At 38.9% G+C, this 20,567-nt stretch overlaps 1 protein-coding gene and 1 long non-coding RNA gene across 3 annotated transcripts in view; one reads left to right on the top strand and one right to left on the bottom strand.

Annotated features, from left to right (window-relative positions):
- The window catches only part of NETO2 (neuropilin and tolloid like 2), a 47,186-nt gene extending 29,470 nt beyond the window's left edge, over positions 1–17,716 (top strand). Inside the window, exons 7-9 of the mRNA XM_054049263.1 lie at positions 4,507–4,735; positions 13,488–13,601; positions 15,480–17,716. Of these exons, the coding sequence (XP_053905238.1) occupies positions 4,507–4,735; positions 13,488–13,601; positions 15,480–16,060 (924 nt within the window). The 3' untranslated portion in view covers positions 16,061–17,716. The remainder of the gene's footprint in view (positions 1–4,506; positions 4,736–13,487; positions 13,602–15,479) is intronic.
- Positions 1–20,567, bottom strand: part of LOC128848953 (uncharacterized) — a 105,581-nt gene that overhangs the window by 4,016 nt on the left and 80,998 nt on the right. The window contains exon 3 of one of the 2 annotated variants that reach the window (XR_008447137.1): positions 4,686–4,773. The exons of the other annotated variant lie outside the window; for it this stretch is intronic. This is a non-coding gene — a long non-coding RNA (uncharacterized LOC128848953). Of the gene's footprint in view, positions 1–4,685; positions 4,774–20,567 lie in introns of those variants that run through there. 2 annotated transcript variants of the gene reach the window in all.

The raw sequence follows: 20,567 nt of genomic DNA, 5'->3' as shown, positions 1-20,567 counted from the left end.
AAAGGGTAGTCTTAGGTAATGTCTGTTACCTGATACGTGAGCAAAATATAGATTACTACATATGAGTGTGTCACTGAAGTTTTACCATCTTATGCATTGACCAAGTAACTGCGTTTCTGAGATTCTTCTTGGAGTATGTGTCAGTGTAGGTGTATTTGTGCCTAATGCACACAAGACTGGATTCTTTCAATAGCCTTGGCAGTCAGGGTTGAGCACATCCCCTGTGCCTCCTTGTCCTCCCCTAAGAGGGCATAAAGAGTGGAGTGGCTGTAACCCTCCCTCAGCTCTCAAAGTCAACATAGCAGTGAGACAGAAGTGTCCAAGCTGCAATTCTCTAAAGAAGAAATCTTACCTTCACACTCTCAAAACATGGAAGGAGATTTATATAAATAAAAATGCTAATCCTCCTGTGCAGTGGGGCAAAGTGCGTTGCACCATGGTGGACTTCAAACCCTGGATCCTATGACTGACCTCCGTCAAGGTCGATGTCTCTTTTGCATAGAGGTGATCCACCTTTTCTTCCAGGGCTTATAAATGCAGGTACACTTGGCTCAAGCTACAGCTGCTAGATCAGTCCATGAGGGTCATTTTGAGCCCACAGAATGCTCCTCGCATCACCTCACTCAGAAGACTGACTGTCTTCCTTGTGGCTGTTGCTTCAGCCGGCTGAATAAGTGAGCTTCAGGCTGCAATATTTCAGAGAGAAATAGTGCTACTAATTCATTCAAACCAAATCAACCAGGCTACCTCTCTTCCCAAAACCACACTCCGTGCACTAGATGTATCTAGGACTTTCATTACATTGACAGGACTAAAGCAAACAGTCAGACTGTTGTCCTATTTTTCTGGCTATAGCCAAGGTAATCTCATCAAAATGACTTGCATCGAATTAACTATTTTGAATCTCACTGTTACACAGTTGGTGTACCTCACCCATCGAACATCAAGGCTCACTCCTCCTGCTTCAGAAATGTATCAGTAACAGAAATTTATCTGCAAAGCAGTGATGTGGAGTAAACCACTGACCTTTGTGAAATGTTAGAGCTGGGATTTACCTGCGAGGTCAGATGCCACGGTCAGGAGAGTAGTACACAATTTACTGTTCAATGGATGGAACAGGAACTCCATCCCGAGGGGAATGGGGATACTGCTTACTAGTCACTTACAGTGGGGTCCAAGCTCTCACATACTCTAAGAAGAGAGAACAGTTACTTACCCTATAGTAACTATGGATCTTGGAGATAATGTAGGCAGTGTGGATCCCATGACTCTCCCTCCATCCTCACTTATAAAGAATCCCATCTCAAGCACACCTACCGTGGGATCCACACTGACTACATCTTGAACTACAGTTCCTACAGGGTAAGTAATGGCTGTTTATGCTGCATGTCTACGTATGATAGGATAAAAAATAGCATGATGCAAGGGGAAAAAAAAGTAGGGAAGAAGTAAATATTTTTCAGTAGAGCTGATCAGAAAATGGGTACTGTCTTTCCCTGCCCCCTCTCACCCCCCCCGACCCCACCAAAAAATTGACTTAGTATTTCAATAAACTTTTTTTTGGCTGAAACCTTTAGCAAAACCTCAATTTTCCACAGAAAGCAGACACTTTCTTTAATTTAGTTGAAAAATCAGTTTAGACAGAAAACTTTCCAACAGCTCTGGTTCTCCAGCTTCCCAAATAGTACCAAAAATAACTACCTAAACCATAAGAATAATAGGGGACAAAAGAGTAAGGTAATTACAGCAGAATAAAATAACTTTTATTACATGTTTTGAGGAAGTAACTCATAACTCCCAAGAGCTCTATCCTAGAGTAAGTTATAGAAATTGTTCTTCCAGAAATGATTTGCAAAAATCATTTTTTCTCTTTTGTTTTCTATTTGGAGTACTCCATGCCTAAATTATTTTAATAAATATTATTGAATGTTGCTTAAAGCGAGTTCTCTAGTTGAGTGGCTCTTGAGATTAGATTATCTTACACTTATTTTTAAACTGTCATGCTAAAGTTGGTCTCCTGAGTTCTGGTTTTGACAGGATTATGACATTGAACGGTTGTATGGAGCAGCCTCGGGTGTTTTGTCCTTTTATGAGAGAAAAAAAGTTTTCAATTTTCCAAATTTGATTTTTTTTGTAATAAAAATAAATCTGAAAATTGACAGTCAATGAAGACTTAAAAAAAGGCCTGTGCATCATTGAAATTCTGAAGATAACCTTCAGGGATTCAGAAAAGTTCTATAATATATTAATACTCTAATGAGGAAGCCTCTGATACTATTACCTTCTCTGGGGGCAGCAGAAATCCTAAAAATTCTTTTCAGTTGGCATAGAAACCAGATGCATCTTTTACTGAGCAGAAACTTTTTGGAAAAATTGTGCCCTTGATTTGAGTACACAGCCTAGAGTAAGGGTGCAATATGAGTGCTAGATTGAGTATTAATGTTTTATTCCTTCCATTATAGTTCCACAGCAGGAATAAAAATCCAATTAAGCAATAGTTATGAGAGTTATATATTTCAGGCTAAATGCTGAGGACCTGCAGCTCTCTCTGACTTCAGGAGGATATGAAGTCAACAAAAGCTACCGCTGCTGTAATAATGGGGGACAGTGAGGAGAGACAAAAAACACTCACCTAAATGGTACTTTACAATTTGCAATAATCACAGGCTGACGCAGGTTACAGTGAAAAAGTTTCAGATATAAACTACTAGAGGAAGTATTTTCTCAGATGAAGGGGAAAAAATAATGAGACAGACTGGCTTTCAAATATGGTGCGTAAGGGGCATAGTACCAGCATCTTGCCTGTGGAGAACATTAGGAGGTGCAATAAGACATCTGCAGCTGGCCGGTGTCAGCTGACTCAGGTTGTAGGGCTATAAAATTGCAGCGAAGACAGCAGAAACCCAGAGCTCAGGATGCAGCCCAAGCTTGGACATCTGCATTGCAATTTTATAGCTCCAAACCCAAGTCAGCAGACACAGGCCAGCCGCTGGTGCTTTATTGTAGTGTAGACGTACCCTAAAAGTTTCGTAGTGCACTTTGTTTTGACATACTGCTGTTTCAAACAAACAGCAGTATGTGAAAGCATGCTACAGAACTTTTAGTGCCCAGTGGCAGGGTCTACACAACAACTTAGTGATGGCAAGCTAGTGTCCTGTACATTCATACCCTGGTTTGCTGCTCACTAGGTCTCTGTGCAGATAAGTGCTTAGTATAGTATAAGGATGAAATTTTTAAAAGCTCTAAATAACTAAGGAGCACAAGTCCCACTGACTCTTACTAGTCCCTTATTTTCTTTTGAAAATTCCCCCCACCTTCCAGTATTGTCATTCTGATGTGAAATTTTTAAAACATTTGTATAAAAATATAAACCAGATCCTTTTTTTTTTTTTTAAACTTACAAAATCATGTCACATTCATTTCAGGAAAAATAAGAATTGTTCTACCAGATCAAAGCATTGATCTGAGTCTAGTAATTTGTCTGTCACAGTAGCCGGTATCAAAAGACTTAAAAAGGTGACAACCTCAAGTGGGCAGTTCTGGAATAGCTCGCCCATATGAGCAGCTTATGTCTAACCCTGCATCAATTAGAAGTTAGCGCATGCCCAGAAATCTCCTTAGTTGTTCCCTTTATTCCTTGCAAATTCAGCAAATCTACATCATCTCACAGGTGTCTGCTGCAGATGCATCTGAAGGCAAATAGTTTAAATTTGTCTATTTCTCTTCAAACTCCACCTTAGTTTTCCTAAATTCCTTATTATGTATGGTCTGCTGTAATACATGGTCCTCAGTCTTGTCTTTGGGCTGGATTTCCAGCCTCTGAGGGATACCAATTTGACTCACATAACCTCTTGAATCTTACCCTTTAACTCTGGTTTTTTTTTTACATTCCTGCTTCTATTTAGGTTGTTTGCTGCGCCTTCTGTGACTGATTCATTTAATAGCCTCCATGCAGAGTTAAAGGACTTTTGTTTCCTTATTTTTGACTTTAAGACTCAAATAAATTTCTCTGGTTGTTTTTTTGAAATCCATCTTTCTAAAGTTCAGAAACCCGCTACAGGAAAAAGCTTTTTCCAAAAATTCTGAAAAATAAATCCTTGCATTTTTTCCTGTATATTCCTTACATCTGTTCTAGAATGTGCTTAAAATCAGCTCTCTTCAGCCTGCACCATTTTGTATTACGAGCTTTGCTTTTCTTGTAAGCTTATGGAGAGAACAAGTTAGTCAATTTTCATTGGAAAGTTCTTGTCATTTATTGATACTTAGGACAAAAGTAATTGCAAATAATAATCCATAATGATGTCATTTTGTGAGGGAATCACTGGTTATGAAACTGTAAGCATACAACACAAGAGTTTGTGAACTGGGAGTTCCATGCCTATATAAGGAGGACAGAATACTGTAATCAGGGTCCACTGGGAGGTCTAAGAGAAACTCTGTCCTGTTTTATTACTAAGGCATTCTGTTTTACTTTTCTTAGAGGTTGTGGGGTTTTGTTTTAAACAGATTTATTTGAGATTCCTGGACTACCAAATGGAGCACTCAAACGAATGCAAGAGAAACTTTGTAGCTGTATATGATGGAAGCAGTTCCATTGAAAACCTGAAGGCAAAGTTTTGCAGCACAGTAGCAAACGATGTGATGCTGCAGACTGGAACAGGAGTGGTACGGATGTGGGCAGATGAGGGTAGCAGACTCAGCAGATTCAGAATGCTGTTCACTTCATTTGTCGATCGTAAGTACATCCTCAGTTATCTTCTTCGTAGCCAAGCGCTGAATGTATTTAAGAAAAAGCATCAGCTTTGTGTTATATGAGCACCAGGCATAACAAAAAATGTTGATTCTCAATTCACACTGAGGGAAACACAGTACTTACTTTATTATTATTCATGGGTACTGTTCCTGGGGGAAGATTCTCTCATAAAGGCCTGTCTTACATTTGAACCAAGTAATAGCCAGTCTCAGACACTAAGCCTTTTCTTGCAAGGCGTTCCATAGCCAGGGTCCTGCTCTTCCCCAGCATCTGTTAATTTAAATCTAGATTCCCCCTGCTGTGTTGCCTGTGAAGCAAAGTTCTCTTGGATGGGGAGGCAGCCTTTGAGTGAGTTGGGTCCCAATCTGTTAAGGACTCCATAGGTTAAGACCAGGACTGTGAATGCTGTTCTGAGATTCTGTATGGATTGCATATAAAAGGTTTAATGATGATGCTCGCAAGGCTTATGATTTAAGGTGTTTTAAAAGGATGTTTTAGGTGGGACTACATTTAATAGTAGGTTAATATACTACCCCTTATTCTGCATACTTTACTCCTAATCTGGCTGAGTTTCATAGCCTCAATCTGTTCCCATGTGGACACACATCCATATCACACCAGATAATTTGAAACAGTTGTCAGGCTCACTATAGGAGAAGCTAGAACTTGGAACTGGAGAGCAGGCATGAGGTATGTTGGAAGAGCAGTATGGAAACCTAGCGCAGAGTTTGCTTATTGCATATCTGCCATCTGACTCTAGTACAATCATTCTTGCGCTTTTTTTCTTAATAAGTTTCCAATGAATATGACCTCAATAATAGATATTGTACAGGTTTGGTTGTAAAGAGAGCAAAATTAATTGGCAATGCTGCTGTTTCTTTGCCTCATCCTGGAAGTGATACTGCTCAACACCTTGCAGGGTTGGACTTTTTTTAAAGTCCAAATTATCTGTTTTATAGTGTATTTTATTGTTGTTTCATAAAACATTAGCGTTCAAGATATACTCCGATAAAAATGTACTTGCCATGAAATAATCTCTGTTGTGATGGTGATTTTTAAGAGGAATATGATATTGCTACTTTATGGATATGACATTAAGAAACAACTACAGATATTCCAGAAACTTGTCTAGGGTTTTAATATGCTTTTCACACTTTAACGTTCCTTTTCTGCAACTACCACTTTTAGGTACTGGTTGCTAACCAAAATTACAAAAGCTGTTTTGCTTTCTTCAATTCACTTCCTCAGCTACAATGATGAATAATAATGGTTGTTCTGGTGAGGCTAGGCTCTAGCTTTGAATTTAGAAGATTCATTTCAACAGGTCAAACTATCAGTTCATATTATAAATATTGATTTTTTTTTTTTCCCCCCCCCATTCTTGCTTCTCCAACAAGCTGAAGTGATGAACAGGTATAAAGATATCTGCTTTTTCAAAGAAAGGAGTCTGTCTAATCAAAAAATCATTGCCAAAAGCAAGTCTGTAAAGATATGTACAGTTCTTGCCTATCTCCCAGCTTGAGGTTTGATACCTAAGGAGAAAGATAATGAGTTGATTTAAAAAAAAAAAAAAAAAGCCAATGAAACAGAGCATTTCGTGTACACCTTTACCCCGATATAACACTAATTCGGATACAAGGCGGTTTCACCTATAACGCAGTAAGATTTTTTTTTTTTTTTTTTGGCACCCAAGGACAGCGTTATATGGGGGTAGAGGTGTATATTAAAATATCCTTGTTATAAGCAAACTTCAGTGCTCAGAATAGTGAAATTATGTGCTTATTCTTTTTTCAGATCATTGAGCACTTTTTTCTCTTCTACCTTGTTACTGATTTGTAATTGTATGAATCCATCCCTGAAAACAATCAATATTTCTGAAGAGGTTTACATAAATGAACTAATTCTGCATGACATATTCAGTTCACGCCTACCCATTTCAGACTGCAGCTGTGACTGAAATAGCATAACTCAGCTAAAGGGGATGAGATAATAGAATGTGTTTTGGTTTTTCCCCGATACACTATATGAACACCACTACCTATATTAAAAGAACCTTATTAAGTTTGCGAAGTCAAGCACTCAAAAATAAGGAAATGCCAGAATTAAGGTTGCCTTAATTTAGCCTTGTTGTGCATATGTGTTATGATCTTAAGTGATTACATACTATTTTTTTCCACAGGTGCCCTGACTTATTCAGGTGCTCACTTAATGATCATATTTCAATATTGTGTTCTCCTCAGTGTTCAATGTGTGGCCCTAAACCTTATTACTGTAGTTTTTCCTCATGGACTCTTCCAAGGTGCTCACCACTCTAGTGTCTGAGTACTTCAAGTGTTGATCTTCATAACACCTCTGTGAAGTGAAGATATAACATGATTCACATTTTACAGATTGGGAGCTGAGGTACTAAGAGATTAAGGTCCAAAGTATCCACTAAGTCTGGGTGCCTAATGTGAAATGCCTAGGACCAGAGTACTAAGCACTTTGTATTCAGGGATAGCTCCCATTGACTTCAGGTGCAGTTGTGAATGAGCACCGCTTCTGTAAATCAGGCCCCAGGGTCCCAAGTGGGGCATCCAGAAAAGAGGAATTCTTAATCAGTGACCCCCTGTGAACAATTCTGCTTACATGACATGCACAGCATCACATAGGAACTTGTGTGACAGAGGCAGGGATCAAATCACAGTCCACCAGAGTGGCATTCAGTTGCCTTAACCAGGACACCCTCCTTTCTTTTCCAGCAATTCCCTCTCATTCACTATGTGCCTTCCAACTTCTTGTACAAATGAGAGAGAGGATCCTACAGAAAAAAAGCTTTTACAACACAACCCTGATTCGACTCCAGAGCAGGGGTCCTGTGGGGGGGAAAAAGAGTCGGTGATCATTTAGTGAAAGACTGTATTGTGTCCAGGAAACCTTAAATCTGGCATTTCCTAACTTTTGAGTGTTTGAAGAATGTTATTCAGGTTGTAAAAGCAATGTAGTTTTGAGTAGGAGTATTCTTATGGCTCTCTGCTCTCAGTTCCAGTGCCTGGCTGCTTCCAAGCCTGGAGCAGCGCTTACCAGGAAAGTCCAGCTTTACCCCTGTAGCCTTGGACTGAAGCATTCTCAGTCATTCTTGTGGGGATGGTGCATATGCAGTCCAATCAGCCACTAAGAGCTGGGAGCATGCTCAGTAGGGACAGAACAGTTAGAAACTTCAGCTGTTAACAATCTACAACTCTACTGAGCATGTAGGAAGTGAGTTTGTTTTTCAAAAACAATCAGTTGGCCAGATTTTCCCAGGGATTGCAAAAGTCACATCCCTGACACAAGACCACCACCAAAAAACTTCAGGACCCTGTTCCAAAGCATTTGAACGCTGGAGCATTTCAAAGGAAAAAAATCTCAATAATTTAACAGACAAATTTTTTACTTAGTCGTCTTCTTGGAAACAGCTGAACCATTTTGGCTGACATTTCAAAAAATTCAGCTTGAGGCAGACACCCAGCATGGAAAATTTCAGCTCAGATGGTTGGGTTTTGCACAGTTACATGCTACTGAAAACAGAGTCCTATAATGGGAAATGTTGAGCAACCTGAATAGGTGGTGTTAGCAGTATCACGTATAATACTTGGCTATTAGAAGAGAGAATACTGTATATTGATGGGCCAGTTGATCCTTGCCCCTTGTGCAGCAAAGAGGTTGCAAGGAGCCTTCTAATCCCTGCCCCATATTTGGAAACTTGTCAAGGAGGGGAGTGCAGCCCATATGTTCCATCCAGGCAGATGTGAGACTACAAACCTTCTCCTTTTGGAATGGAAGAGGCAACAGAGAGAGTCAAAGCCTTGCTCCTCCATACCAGTCCACGAAGCTGGGTGGGTGCAGAAAAACTCCCCTGAACCTAAGGTACCTAAGGGGGAGAGACTGATTTCAGGGGCATAATTATTTTAGTTCCCCAAGAGGTGGGATGGCTGTATACCACTCCAGTCACTAAATAGCACAATCTGGGCCTAAGTTTGTGAAAGGAACAGAAGGCATTTTCATTAGAATATTCAGTGCACAAGCAACTATACAGAGAGATGACATCCTCTCTTAGTAAAGCACAGTTAAACTACCTGAAGATAGATGAACACTGAATAGCATTGTTATGTTCATTATCTACAATAGACAACATTCTGACACAAGAATCAATGTACCATTGTACCAAGTATTAACACTCAGTGTACATGGAGATAATGATACTAACCTCCTTTGTAAAGCCCTTTAAGATCTTTAGATAAAAAATGCTATGTAAGAGCCAGGTGTTGTTATGATGATGGTGTATTATAGCTAGACCATGAGTTCTCAAACTGAGTCATAACCCCTCAGGGGGTTGTGAGGTTATTACATGGGATGTTGCTGAAGTGGGGCTGTCAAACTACACCCCAAGCCCGGCTTCACCTCCAGCATTTATAATGGTGCTAAATATTTAAATAAGTGTTTTTAATGTATAAGGGTGGGGGGTTGCACTCGGAGGCTTGCTGTGTGAAAGGGGTCACCAATACAAAGTTTGAGAACGACTGAGCTAGACCTAGGGCTCCTAGTTGATTCATAGCTACTTGAAAACTGAACATGTCATGAAACATCAATTTCATTTACAAGATGACCAGGACTTGGGGGATAAAGCAGACTCTTAGTTGCCCAATATCATTAGCGGAGTCTCCAGAAATTTTGGCCCAGTACATTAGGGCAGCTCTCTACTATTGAGGAAAACGCCAAGGTCTTCAATGTCCACACCACCTCAGTTTTTAAATTCTCATTCAAAAGACTCTTCCCCCACCCCCTCCCCATTCTCCATTTGCAGTAAACTGCATGGTATTCAACTGATCTTCCTTAGAAGAATAAAGAGTTTAGTTTCTTTTGCCAGGAATCACACACTGTTCTTGGTAATGTACATATTTCAAAAAAAATCCAGGGATGGAAAAAGGAAAGAATGTTTGTTTACAATTCATCAGCCAGGTATATGTCAAGTTTCATACCTTACAGTGAACCTCAAAATGACATGGCTAAGAGAAAGTATTACCAAAAAAGTTCAGTTTTCATCGAAGTCCTGGTCTGATGCTATATCCCATAGTTATTCTTCCCTCAAAAAGCACTCAGTTCTATCCAACAGTTTCTTTGCTGTTCCAGAAATTACATCTTGCAGGAGTAGGCTATCAATTTTATAATCTCTTCTAAATTTTAAAAAAATCTAGTCAGTTTTTCTATCCACATGTGGTCTCAGTCCAAGAAGCTTAATAGTGATTTGGATCTCCAACATTTCCACTCTAAGTGGCAGATTTTTTTCTCTTTATATATGCTACTTGAAATGCTGGATACCCACCCATTTCTCAGTCTGAATCACTTAAGGTCCTTTTCTGTTTGCGCTATTCAGTGCTTGGTGCTATCCAGTCTAACTTCCATGTTTCCAACCAGAACAGTAGCTGATCCAGTTTCATATTCATAAGTACTATAGCTGCATGAGTTTTATCCTGTCATTCCAGATGAAGGGCGTGTAAGGTTGTGACTTGGACACCAGCATGAGAACAGATTCTCTTTCCAGTAAAGGAGCAACTAGTTAAGTACAGTAGAATCTCAGAGTTACAAACCCCTTGGGAATGGAGGTTGTTCTTTCAAAAGTTTACATTGACTTAATACAGCTGAAAATTGACTTAAGACAGCTTTGAAACTTAACTTTGCAAAAGTAAAGTGCTGCTTTTAACCATCTTAATTTAAATGAAACAAGCAAGGAAACCGTTTCCTTACCTTGTCAAATCTTTTTTTAAACTTTCCCTTTATTTTTTTTAGTAGCTTATGTTTTAACACAGTACTGTACTGGCTTTTCGGGGGGAGGGGGGGGGTGTCTCTGCTGCTGCCTGATTGCATACTTCCAGTTCCAAATGAGGTGTGTGGTTGACTGGTCAGTTCGTAACTCTGGTGCTCATAACTCTGAGGTTCTACTGTAGTTAAAGAAGCAGCCAGAGTTTGAGCAGGCAAAAACCTTGGGACCTTATTCTTCACTATTGGCACTTAAAATAAATGAAGGGCCAGATTTTCAAAAGAGCCCAGGATCCAGCATCTCCCATTGAGAACAAACTGGTCCCTATTTATGCACCTAAACGGGAACAGAGCTTTCTGGAAAATTTGGCCACTTATTTGGATGCTTAACTGTTAGGTGCTCAGCTCTTTTGCATATCTAGCTCAAAATCGCTATACATTCAAACTCAATAGTAAAATGAAATTAAATGGATAAATGGAAGTTGCTTTGAAAAGGCAATGCCTCAAATATTACCTTCCTCCTCTACTGCCTTAAGCCTCTCATTGTTAATTCATACAGTGCCTCTTCTCCACAACTTCCCATGAATTAATAATACTATAAAGCACTGTTCTTCAAAGGATCTCAAAGCACTTTCCAAGTATTAAAATTTTTGCAATACCCAGTCAAGGAAAGTGTGTAAAACAATCAATGATATTTAGAAGTATTGAAATTACTAAGATAAAAATTGGGTAACATGCATCTTCTAAGAAGTTCCTAAATTACGTATGACAAAAGCTTTGATTCAAAGAGTTGAGACTACAAACAGGATCCTCTGTGGATCTATTTCTTTCCAATATAGAGGAACCAATTGATAACATGAAAATAAAGCTCAGAAGCAGTGCACATGAGCTTGTGGAATTCAGCACAGTAAGAAATGGGATCACATGAAGCAGCAGTACAAAGACATTTGTTTTAAGGAAGGCAAATTTAGAGGGTTAAGAAATATAGGCTTAAAACCTCCATTAATTCTGCAGGCAAAACTCCAACTGAAGCAATTAGGACCTAGGGGTTTAACTGAGGGGAAGACATGGTAGAACTCTATCCCTTTCCCACTTGGCATCCTCTCCGTCACTCACCCCTTGGATTCACGTCTGCATTTGTGAACCCCAGATGCTCAAGCATGAGTTATCTGGGAAATATGTAATAAACGGACATGTGAGCAAGACAAGCCACTACCTTCTCCTGCAAAAAGAACAGGAGTACTTGTGGCACCTTAGAGACTAACAAATTTATTTATGCTCTAATAAATTTGTTAGTCTCTAAGGTGCCACAAGTACTCCTGTTCTTTTTGCGGATACAGACTAACACGGCTGCTACTCTGATACTTTCTCCTGGACAGAATTAGAACTTCTGAGCTGTACACCACTGTCCTTACATTAAAATCAATGCTGATATGTAACTGACTTCGAGCAATACAGAAATCTCTGTGTAAATACTACATTATTGATGTAGAAAAATGGAACACACAAACTGTATATTAGGTAGAATATCAAAAGCAATGTCCTAAAGCAGAAATCATATGCTATATATACTGAAAATGGATGCTTTCACACTGTTCTAATGTCAAGGGCATGAAATACGATAGAAATTTAAAATCCTCTTTAGAGAGAATGTATATTTTATTTTTTCAAATTTCTTATAATCCGCTGCCAGCTAAAGGCTGGTCTCCCTTGGACCCTCTATTATCTGCAATAAAAAAGGCCCATTCATGAGCAGGAGTTCACCTCTTTCACCTCGAAGGTCCAAATGACCACTATACAGTATAGCAATAACCTTCAAGTCACAGGTGGCAGGTTTGTTACAGTGTTTACACTACTGTTGCCTACCTGCCAGGCATTTCTAAATGTTTATAAAGCACTTTGAGATCATCAGAGGGAAGGCACTATAGAAGTGCTGAATGCTACTATTTATTATTATTACCACTGAATCTCCACTTTAGCTATATAATGTATTTTTTTGTACTAGCTTCCCAGTTGGTTTTGGATTCTGTTCATTTAATCTACAAAGCCCTACAGGGCTTGAGGCCAAGCGACATCTCTCTTCATATGGACTGTCTCACTGGCTGGTAGCAGCAGGGATGTTCTGTTTGAAAATGCCAAGATTTGAATTCCTGAGAAGAGAGTTCTTAGGAAAGGGACCTCGAGTGGGGAACTCATTCCCTCACAGTCTGCAAGAACTAGAATTTGACCTTCACTTAACAGCCTAGGTCTGGAAGTGCTGGAAGAAGGGTAGGAACTTCAGCTGCCTCAGACCTACACCGCATCTCCCTTTGATTTTTCATGTTTCAGAGCAGAAATTTGTCATGTCTCATTCATCTGTAAAGCATGATGCACCTATGGTATTCTGTACAGGTAGGAAGTATACTCTTCAGGGAATAGGGTGACCAGATGTCCCAATTTTATAGGGACCGTCCCAATTTTTGGGTCTTTTTCTTATATAAGCTCCTATTACCCTCCACCCACTGTCTGGATTTTTCACACTTGCTGTCTGGTCACCCTATAAGGGAACAAACTGACTTCCTGTGAGTTTGGAAAGCATGTGGCACATTTTGGGCACTACTGCAATCTAAATAATCAACAAGTAATTCAGAATGCAATATAATGCTATAAGATAGGCATTTAAGACAATAGAAGCTTTTTCCATCACGTGCATTGGGTGGCTAGCCAGTGTATGGCTCTTTTTGCTAACCAGTTTGATCAGTACTGTTTTGTTCATAGTATCTGATGTGCATCCAGAAGCAACCCCAAATGGGTGTATACTAAGCTATTTAATAAGGGATATGCGGGGAAAACTCATGTAATGTGAAATCTTAGATCAGTCAGTGAAAGAATGAATATGCATATTGAGAAATATAAGGTTTCTTCACAGACTTTGTGCACTCTACGCTCTTAACTTGTTTTTTCTTCTCTCCTGCAGCTCCATGTTCAGGCAGCACTTACTTTTGCCATAGCAACATGTGCATCAATAATTCTTTAGTCTGCAATGGCATTCAAAACTGTGCATACCCTTGGGATGAAAATCATTGCAAAGGTGAATATAGTGCAAAGCATAACCTTGGTGATCCAGGATTGTCAGTTAGCCTTTCATTTAAGAAAGTCATAAAACATCTTTTCCTGCAAATGTGCTGAAGACAGCTATTCTACTAAACTCAGGGAGATGTTCCAAATTTTTAATTTAAAACCAGGAGGCCTATGAGCAGGGTTGAAGAATGTACCTGCCCTATAATTGAACATTACATGCCCTTCACACAGCATACTTTAAACTTTACACAGAACATTGGACTTACTAAGTATATGCTTCTGTATTTGCCTGATTTGTACCACTACCATCTATTCCTAAACCTTGTTGCTTTTGTGGGAAAAAAATCTGTTTTTTAAAGGAGGCCCCTTTATGTTACAGTGTGAAAATAATATAAATGTAGTTACTAAGCTAAAATGTATTGTGTCACAGCAATTATTATACACATTCCTAATCAGAAATGGTTTTCTGAGATGTTTGCTTTAACTACAGGTGCTTTTCTGAAATATACACCTTTCCTAGAATGCTTCACAAACCCACTGCAATATGTGAGATTTATTTATTAAATATATAGCAACAAAGCAATACCATCTTGCCCAGCATGTTTAACTACTGTGTGCTGAACTAAATTACTCACTATATTTTGGATTCAGATGTGAACAGAATTCTTAATATTTAGCATCACAGCAAAAAAAAAAAAAAAAAAAAACCCAAAACCCAGAAAGCAGTAAATATTTTTACTGTTTTCTAATGAATATTCTGTTGCATTCATACAAGTTTCTTTTAGTCATCCAGGACAAATACTTTTTCCAGAGCAAAAATTGCTAGAAATTTGTCTCCAAGTGTGGGAAACCTGCTGTAATCAAATACTGCCATCTTGTGTACTTTCATAGGAAGTGCTATCAAGTTACTTTTTTTTTTTTAAGCTGATCTTATGATGTGGACTATTAAATAACTTGCAACGCAATACGTAGGTACAGTTCAGTCATGAAGCCATCCAGTGAAGTCAAGATAAATAGTATGGTTAGATTTTTTTTTAATAGTGGTGTTGGTTTTTAAAGGACAAGATAATTTGGGGGCCTGGTTTTTCCTCCATTCAAATCAATATGAGTTTTGCCATGGGCACCAATAGGAGTAGGATTGGGCCCTTTATGTATGAGCATTTGTAGCTATGCAAGCTAAAGAAATGATATGCTGTTTAATCAAATTTTAGTTTTCAGAATGTAAACTGATTATCACAGGGTCAGGAAGTAACCCATACCCCAACTAAATAGGTTTGTTGGATTAGGGGAGGGTCCCACCAGCCTCTGAAGTATCATGTGTTTGTCGCTACTGAAGGCAGGGTACTGGATTTAATGAACCACTGCATTGATTCAATATGGCAAATCCCACAAATCTATAAATTCATTACATTTCTACGGTTGTTCTAATGTAACTTCTCTTTCCCCCAAAATTATGGGCCATATTCTGCTCTGGAATGTTTGTGTGAATCTCAGGGAAAATAGCACCACTTATGAGAGCAGAGCATGGTCCTCGCCTGAAATTGCACGCTGTTCAGTGGGCTCAGTCCTGCAGTCCTTGCTCATCCCATATGAGACGAAACTCCATTGTAATCAGTGAGTTTTGTCCAAGTTAGGACTAATGCTTAAAACATACAGGGCCAAATTCTGCTCTCACTCACAGGGATGCAGTGCCCATTAATGGAGCCAATGCTTAATTAATAGACATTTGTACCCATATGAATGACCTCAGCATATGACCTGCTCTGTTATTTACACTTTTCATTATCTTAAATCTTTGCATATAAAGTCCAACCTCAAATTTTACTGAATTATTTCTGATTAGACATTTTAAACCGACTCAAAAGCCAACCCTTTCTCTTTTTTGCAGAGAAGAAAAAAGCTGGACTGTTTGAACAAATCACCAAAACTCATGGAACCATCATTGGAATTACTTCAGGGATAGTTTTGGTTCTTCTCATAATTTCAATTCTGGTGCAAGTAAAGCAGCCTCGCAAAAAGGTTATGGCCTGCAAAACTGCTTTTAATAAAACCGGCTTCCAAGAAGTATTTGATCCGCCACATTATGAACTGTTCTCATTAAGGGATAAAGAGATTTCTACAGACTTGGCTGACTTATCAGAAGAACTTGATAACTATCAGAAAATGAGACGTTCTTCTACTGCTTCGAGATGTATTCATGACCATCACTGTGGCTCTCAAGCTTCCAGTATAAAACAAAGCAGGACCAACCTCAGTTCCATGGAACTTCCTTTCCGCAATGATTTTGCACAACCTCAGCCGATGAAAACATTTAATAGCACCTTCAAGAAAAGTAGTTACACATTTAAACAGGCCCATGACTGCCCTGAGCAGGTCATAGAAGACAGAGTGATGGAGGAGATTCCTTGTGAAATTTATGTGAGAGGACGAGAGGATGCTGCACAAGGCTCATTATCTATTGACTTTTAATCTCCTGCTAAAAGTGAAATTGGTATGTGTGGGAATCTGACACACACTGTGTATATATAAAAATGTACCCTATGTAGTGTGTATAGGTATACACACTTTTTAGCTTACTGTATCCAATTTTTTTTTTTTTTTTTAAAAAAGGAAAGCTCTTCGTAACCAATAATTGTTGCAGTTGTGGACTTTGCCCTCATCCCCCACAAGCTGTCACTTCGGTTGAGCAACAAAACAGAAGGTTTTGCATGGGAACTATTAGTTAAAAATATTCTTAACTAAATCTGAAAATGACTAGATTATTTTTCTGCCCTCCCTTTCATATTATTTCTTTTCCTTTGTTAAATAGTTAGTTTTCAGACCAATTTTAACTAGTTTAAGTAAATAAAAATGGTTAAAGGCACCACCTGTTTTGACACAGATGTCTTATCATATTTATCGAATTGCAGCTAGAGTTACTGTGGTAAGTGCCAATTAAGATGAGTTATGTTGCATCCACCTATTGCATCTTGACTAGTTTTTATATTGCTGCCTTTAATTATTGGCTCCTTAGTCTCTGTATTCTGTGAGAAATATGTGAAATGGTCTATTGCCTTTTAACAGTATTATCTTAGCTATATTCATTTTAGTATCTTTGGGAATATATGGCCTTTGTGGATAAGATTTAACCCAATTCTCAAGTATGTCTTTTTAGACACAGACTTTACACAATGGCTTCTTTCAGGAAGATGTAGATTTTCAGAAGCATAGGAGTGGGCCAATTTCTGCTATGTGTTACAGCCATGCAACTCTGGCTCTGTTTTTTTCTATTACTTGCATAAAAAAACTCCATTGACTGTTTTATATATTTCTGTCTCCTGTAGTGATCCTAGTGCTATATTCCTTATGCAGCGCACCCCCCAACCCACATTGAAATCCAGGCTTGATACTCAATTGGTGTCTTAATTGCACAAAAAGTACAGGATGAAGCCTGCTACATGTTACACTTTGAGATCTATGTGATAACTAAGGTGTATGAAATTGTTGAGGACAAAAATCTGAAAGTAACTGAATGAGCCTTTTAGCACTTAAGACTATCACATTTTTCTAGCACTTGTGTCCATGCTGCAAAAATGCACATTTCATTTTTTTTTTAAGTGCAGCTTAGACCTTGTTTTTTTTACAGCTCAAGACAATTTGTAAAACAACAATTCTCATGGATTTTTTTAGACTTTTGATATAATTTGATACTAATACAAACTGTTTATTAAATCAAGATTTAACAGCTGTTCAGTAAGCCTCTTTCAGTGTCCCCATTAGCAGCATTGAATAACAGTCAGTGATTGGTGTGTACATTGTAACTTGTAAAGAATACTTAATGACATACAGTAGCCTTTTTACTCCCTGATTTGTTTGGATTTATTTTGTTTGGGTTTTTTTGTTTACACAGGAACTGTTACTGTTTCACTAAATGTGACCTTACAGTTCTCAGTTACTGGACATATCCTGTATTAAGAAATGTACATAAAGACAACATTTTTTTTTTTTTTTTGTTCTGACTGCAGACTGCAATGAAATTTAATTTAGTTACGGGAGGTTTCTGCACTGCAAGGACATATCAGTTGCTGGGAATGTGTGTAAAACAGACTATTTTTCCTGTTTAAGATTAAAACAAATGAGACTTAATCGCTGGTTTCCTGACAAGGTATGATTTGATGGTGGCAAACAAAACTATTATTTCTGTCCCCTTATAGCAATGGTGTTTATTTAAAGTTAGGAACACTCATTCTCTGTTTGCTTTATTACAAGCAAGTTGAAATTGATACTGAATCCAAGAATCAGAACATTTGTTAGACTGACGCATATTACTTCTATCAAAGCAATGCAATCAGGCTTAGTTTACCTAATATAGATGGACAGTAAATGAAAGTGTGTAGACACTCATTGAAATGTTATCCATAAGATTTTCAGCTGTCTTAAGAAAATAACAGTAATTAGCTCAGCCTGAATTCCATTTCCCATAAAACAAAACACTAGCCCCAAAGAGAAATGCTAAGTGGGTATCCATCAGAATGCTGAGAACAGCCATTTGAAAAGAAAAGCCAGCATCTTGGGTTAGGATTTTAGACCCAGAGTTGGTAAGTCTTTTTTGGCTTTAATCAAAAAACACAACCTGCTGCGTGCTTACAAATTAAAGGATCACATAGCACTGTTCCCACCCTTTCTCCTATCCACTCATTTCTGCAGTATTTTGATTTGTTCTCAGTACATGGGTGTAGACAGGGTCAGAATTTGGCTAGATATGATTGTTTCCCCAGACATTCATCACTAAAACACCAACATTTACTCAGCAGTGGTACTTGTGATACTGCCATCTGTTCCAGGGGTGGCCAAACTTACTGACCCTTTGAGCTGCACACAACAATCTTCAGAAGTTCAAGAGCTAGGGTACACCTGCCAGAGCTTGGGCCTTCTGCCCCGCATGAGGCACCTGCTGGGCAAAAGCCCCACCCTGCTGCAAGGCAGAGGTCCCAAGCCTGGTAGGTGGAGAATGGAGGTGGTGTGGGCGGGGGGCTCCATGAGCCACAATTTGGCCACCCCGATCTATAACTTGATACTGAGATAGCTTAAACATCAAAATGCTGTCTGCTGCATGATTTACTTCTTGTTAACTGGCCCTACAATTTTTTTACCCTTTAATCAAAATATGAGAGGAACAATCCAGGACTCCTGGAAGGGGTACAGGGGGTTATCTAGAGTTGCATATAGCTATGATTCATCATGACACTGAACTGCCACAGGGTTAACTCAAATTTGACACAGAGATGGACTCTGAAATGCTGTAGCATTTCAGGGATCACAGGAATCTTAATTTATACAAGAAAAATGACATTTTCTTGCTTAAGAACATAATCTTCATACTGTGTACTAAGGACAAAGGAGGAGCAGTATACATTCAACACACTCGATTAAAAGGAAGTGACAGAAGAGCTAACAAATTTTCTTTGAGAACACCCGTGCTAAAATTCACATTTTTATGTACTGAAAACCCCACCAAATCCATCTGTTAGGTCTTTGCACAGTTAGGAAAGTCACTATGTATCAGCAGGGACATAGGGAAAAGACACTTTTAATAAATCATACATCATCGCATGGGTGGATTACTCAACTTTCCTATTTAGCTAAACTTTACGTGCCCACGCACGCAGCCCTGAGCCACTCTCCCCCTATATGCCGCTCTACTGCCTATATGCTCCACCAACAATGTCCAAGTAGTACTTGTCACTGGTGCCTGAAAAGCCAGAATGAAGTTGGGACTAGAGCAGTGTGAAATTGAGAGACTTCAATTCAGAAGGGCTCATGCGAACATTTTATTCAACTTTAATCCTCTTCTATTTTCAACTCTGCTTTTCAGATTCAAATATACTCATGCCAAAATTCAGACAAAGCCACTTACTCTCACCTGGTTTCAACACAAATCCATGTATCACCCCAGTGCTTGCTCCTTTCACCAAATGAAAGGTTCCAATCGCTAACAAAGCCAAACGTACACAAGTTACACTGAGAAATGTTAAAGACTATTCTAACTGTAACCAATTGGAGCAGTTAAATAATTTACATGTTAATACTATATACATTTCTCTATAAAAAAATCTATTTCAGCATCTGTCTATTCCCGCTTTGAATGTGATTGTTTGTGTTATCACTTCGTGAACTAGCTGTGTGATGCAAAGAGTGATATCTGCAAAGTTTTTGCTTTTGTGATGATCTTTTCTCTCCTCCTAACCGTCCCTGTGTAGAGGATAAATGCTGATAAAAATGGACTCCAGTACACTATGTATTTTGTCTCCAATCTGAGACGAGTGTAGCCATGAAAGTGAAAGGCTATTTTCATTCAGTTTTTTTTGCTACACTCCATTTTGCAGAATCAGCTTAACTAAATCTGTTCTCCAACAAAAGCCATTGTTGATAATCCAAAATACAACAAATAAAACAGCTTAATTTCTATAAGCCTATTTGATCCTATAGAGTCAAGCCTAGAGACAAACAAAGTGAAGACCTCAAGTCTTTGTATTATCAAGGTGCTATTTCTACCAGTGGGTTTTAATCAAAGAAATGCATGTTGTTTATGAGTCAGATCTGACCAGGGAGAGAAAAGTGCTGCGACAAACCAACAAACAGGTACATAGCACATTCACACTGCAAGATAAATGTTAAAAGTCACTGGGTTTTGGCTGGTAGCTGCCCCACACACAGACACCTGCTGCTCTTCCATAACTGTAAGGGTGGTTGTGTCTAGGAGCTGTTGCTGGGTATTGGGTATAGTAGATACATAAATGCATGAGGCCAGATTCTCTTTTCTGTTCCAACCCCTTTGCACGGCACTTCTGGTGCAAATGGAGAAGGGAGCAGCAAGCATTGTCCCCCATCCCCTAAGAACACCCACTCAGAGGGGCTGGAGACCTGCTCCAATTTGAAGAGATTAGATTGTAGACACATGGAATTTCCCTCTGCCACCTCTACTGTTACAGCCCAG

Source organism: Malaclemys terrapin, chromosome 14, assembly GCF_027887155.1.
Source record: "Malaclemys terrapin pileata isolate rMalTer1 chromosome 14, rMalTer1.hap1, whole genome shotgun sequence".
NCBI classification, from domain to species: domain Eukaryota; kingdom Metazoa; phylum Chordata; order Testudines; family Emydidae; genus Malaclemys; species Malaclemys terrapin.
Note: the sequence above shows the minus strand (reverse complement) of the source record. Positions and strands in the feature narration are given on the sequence as shown.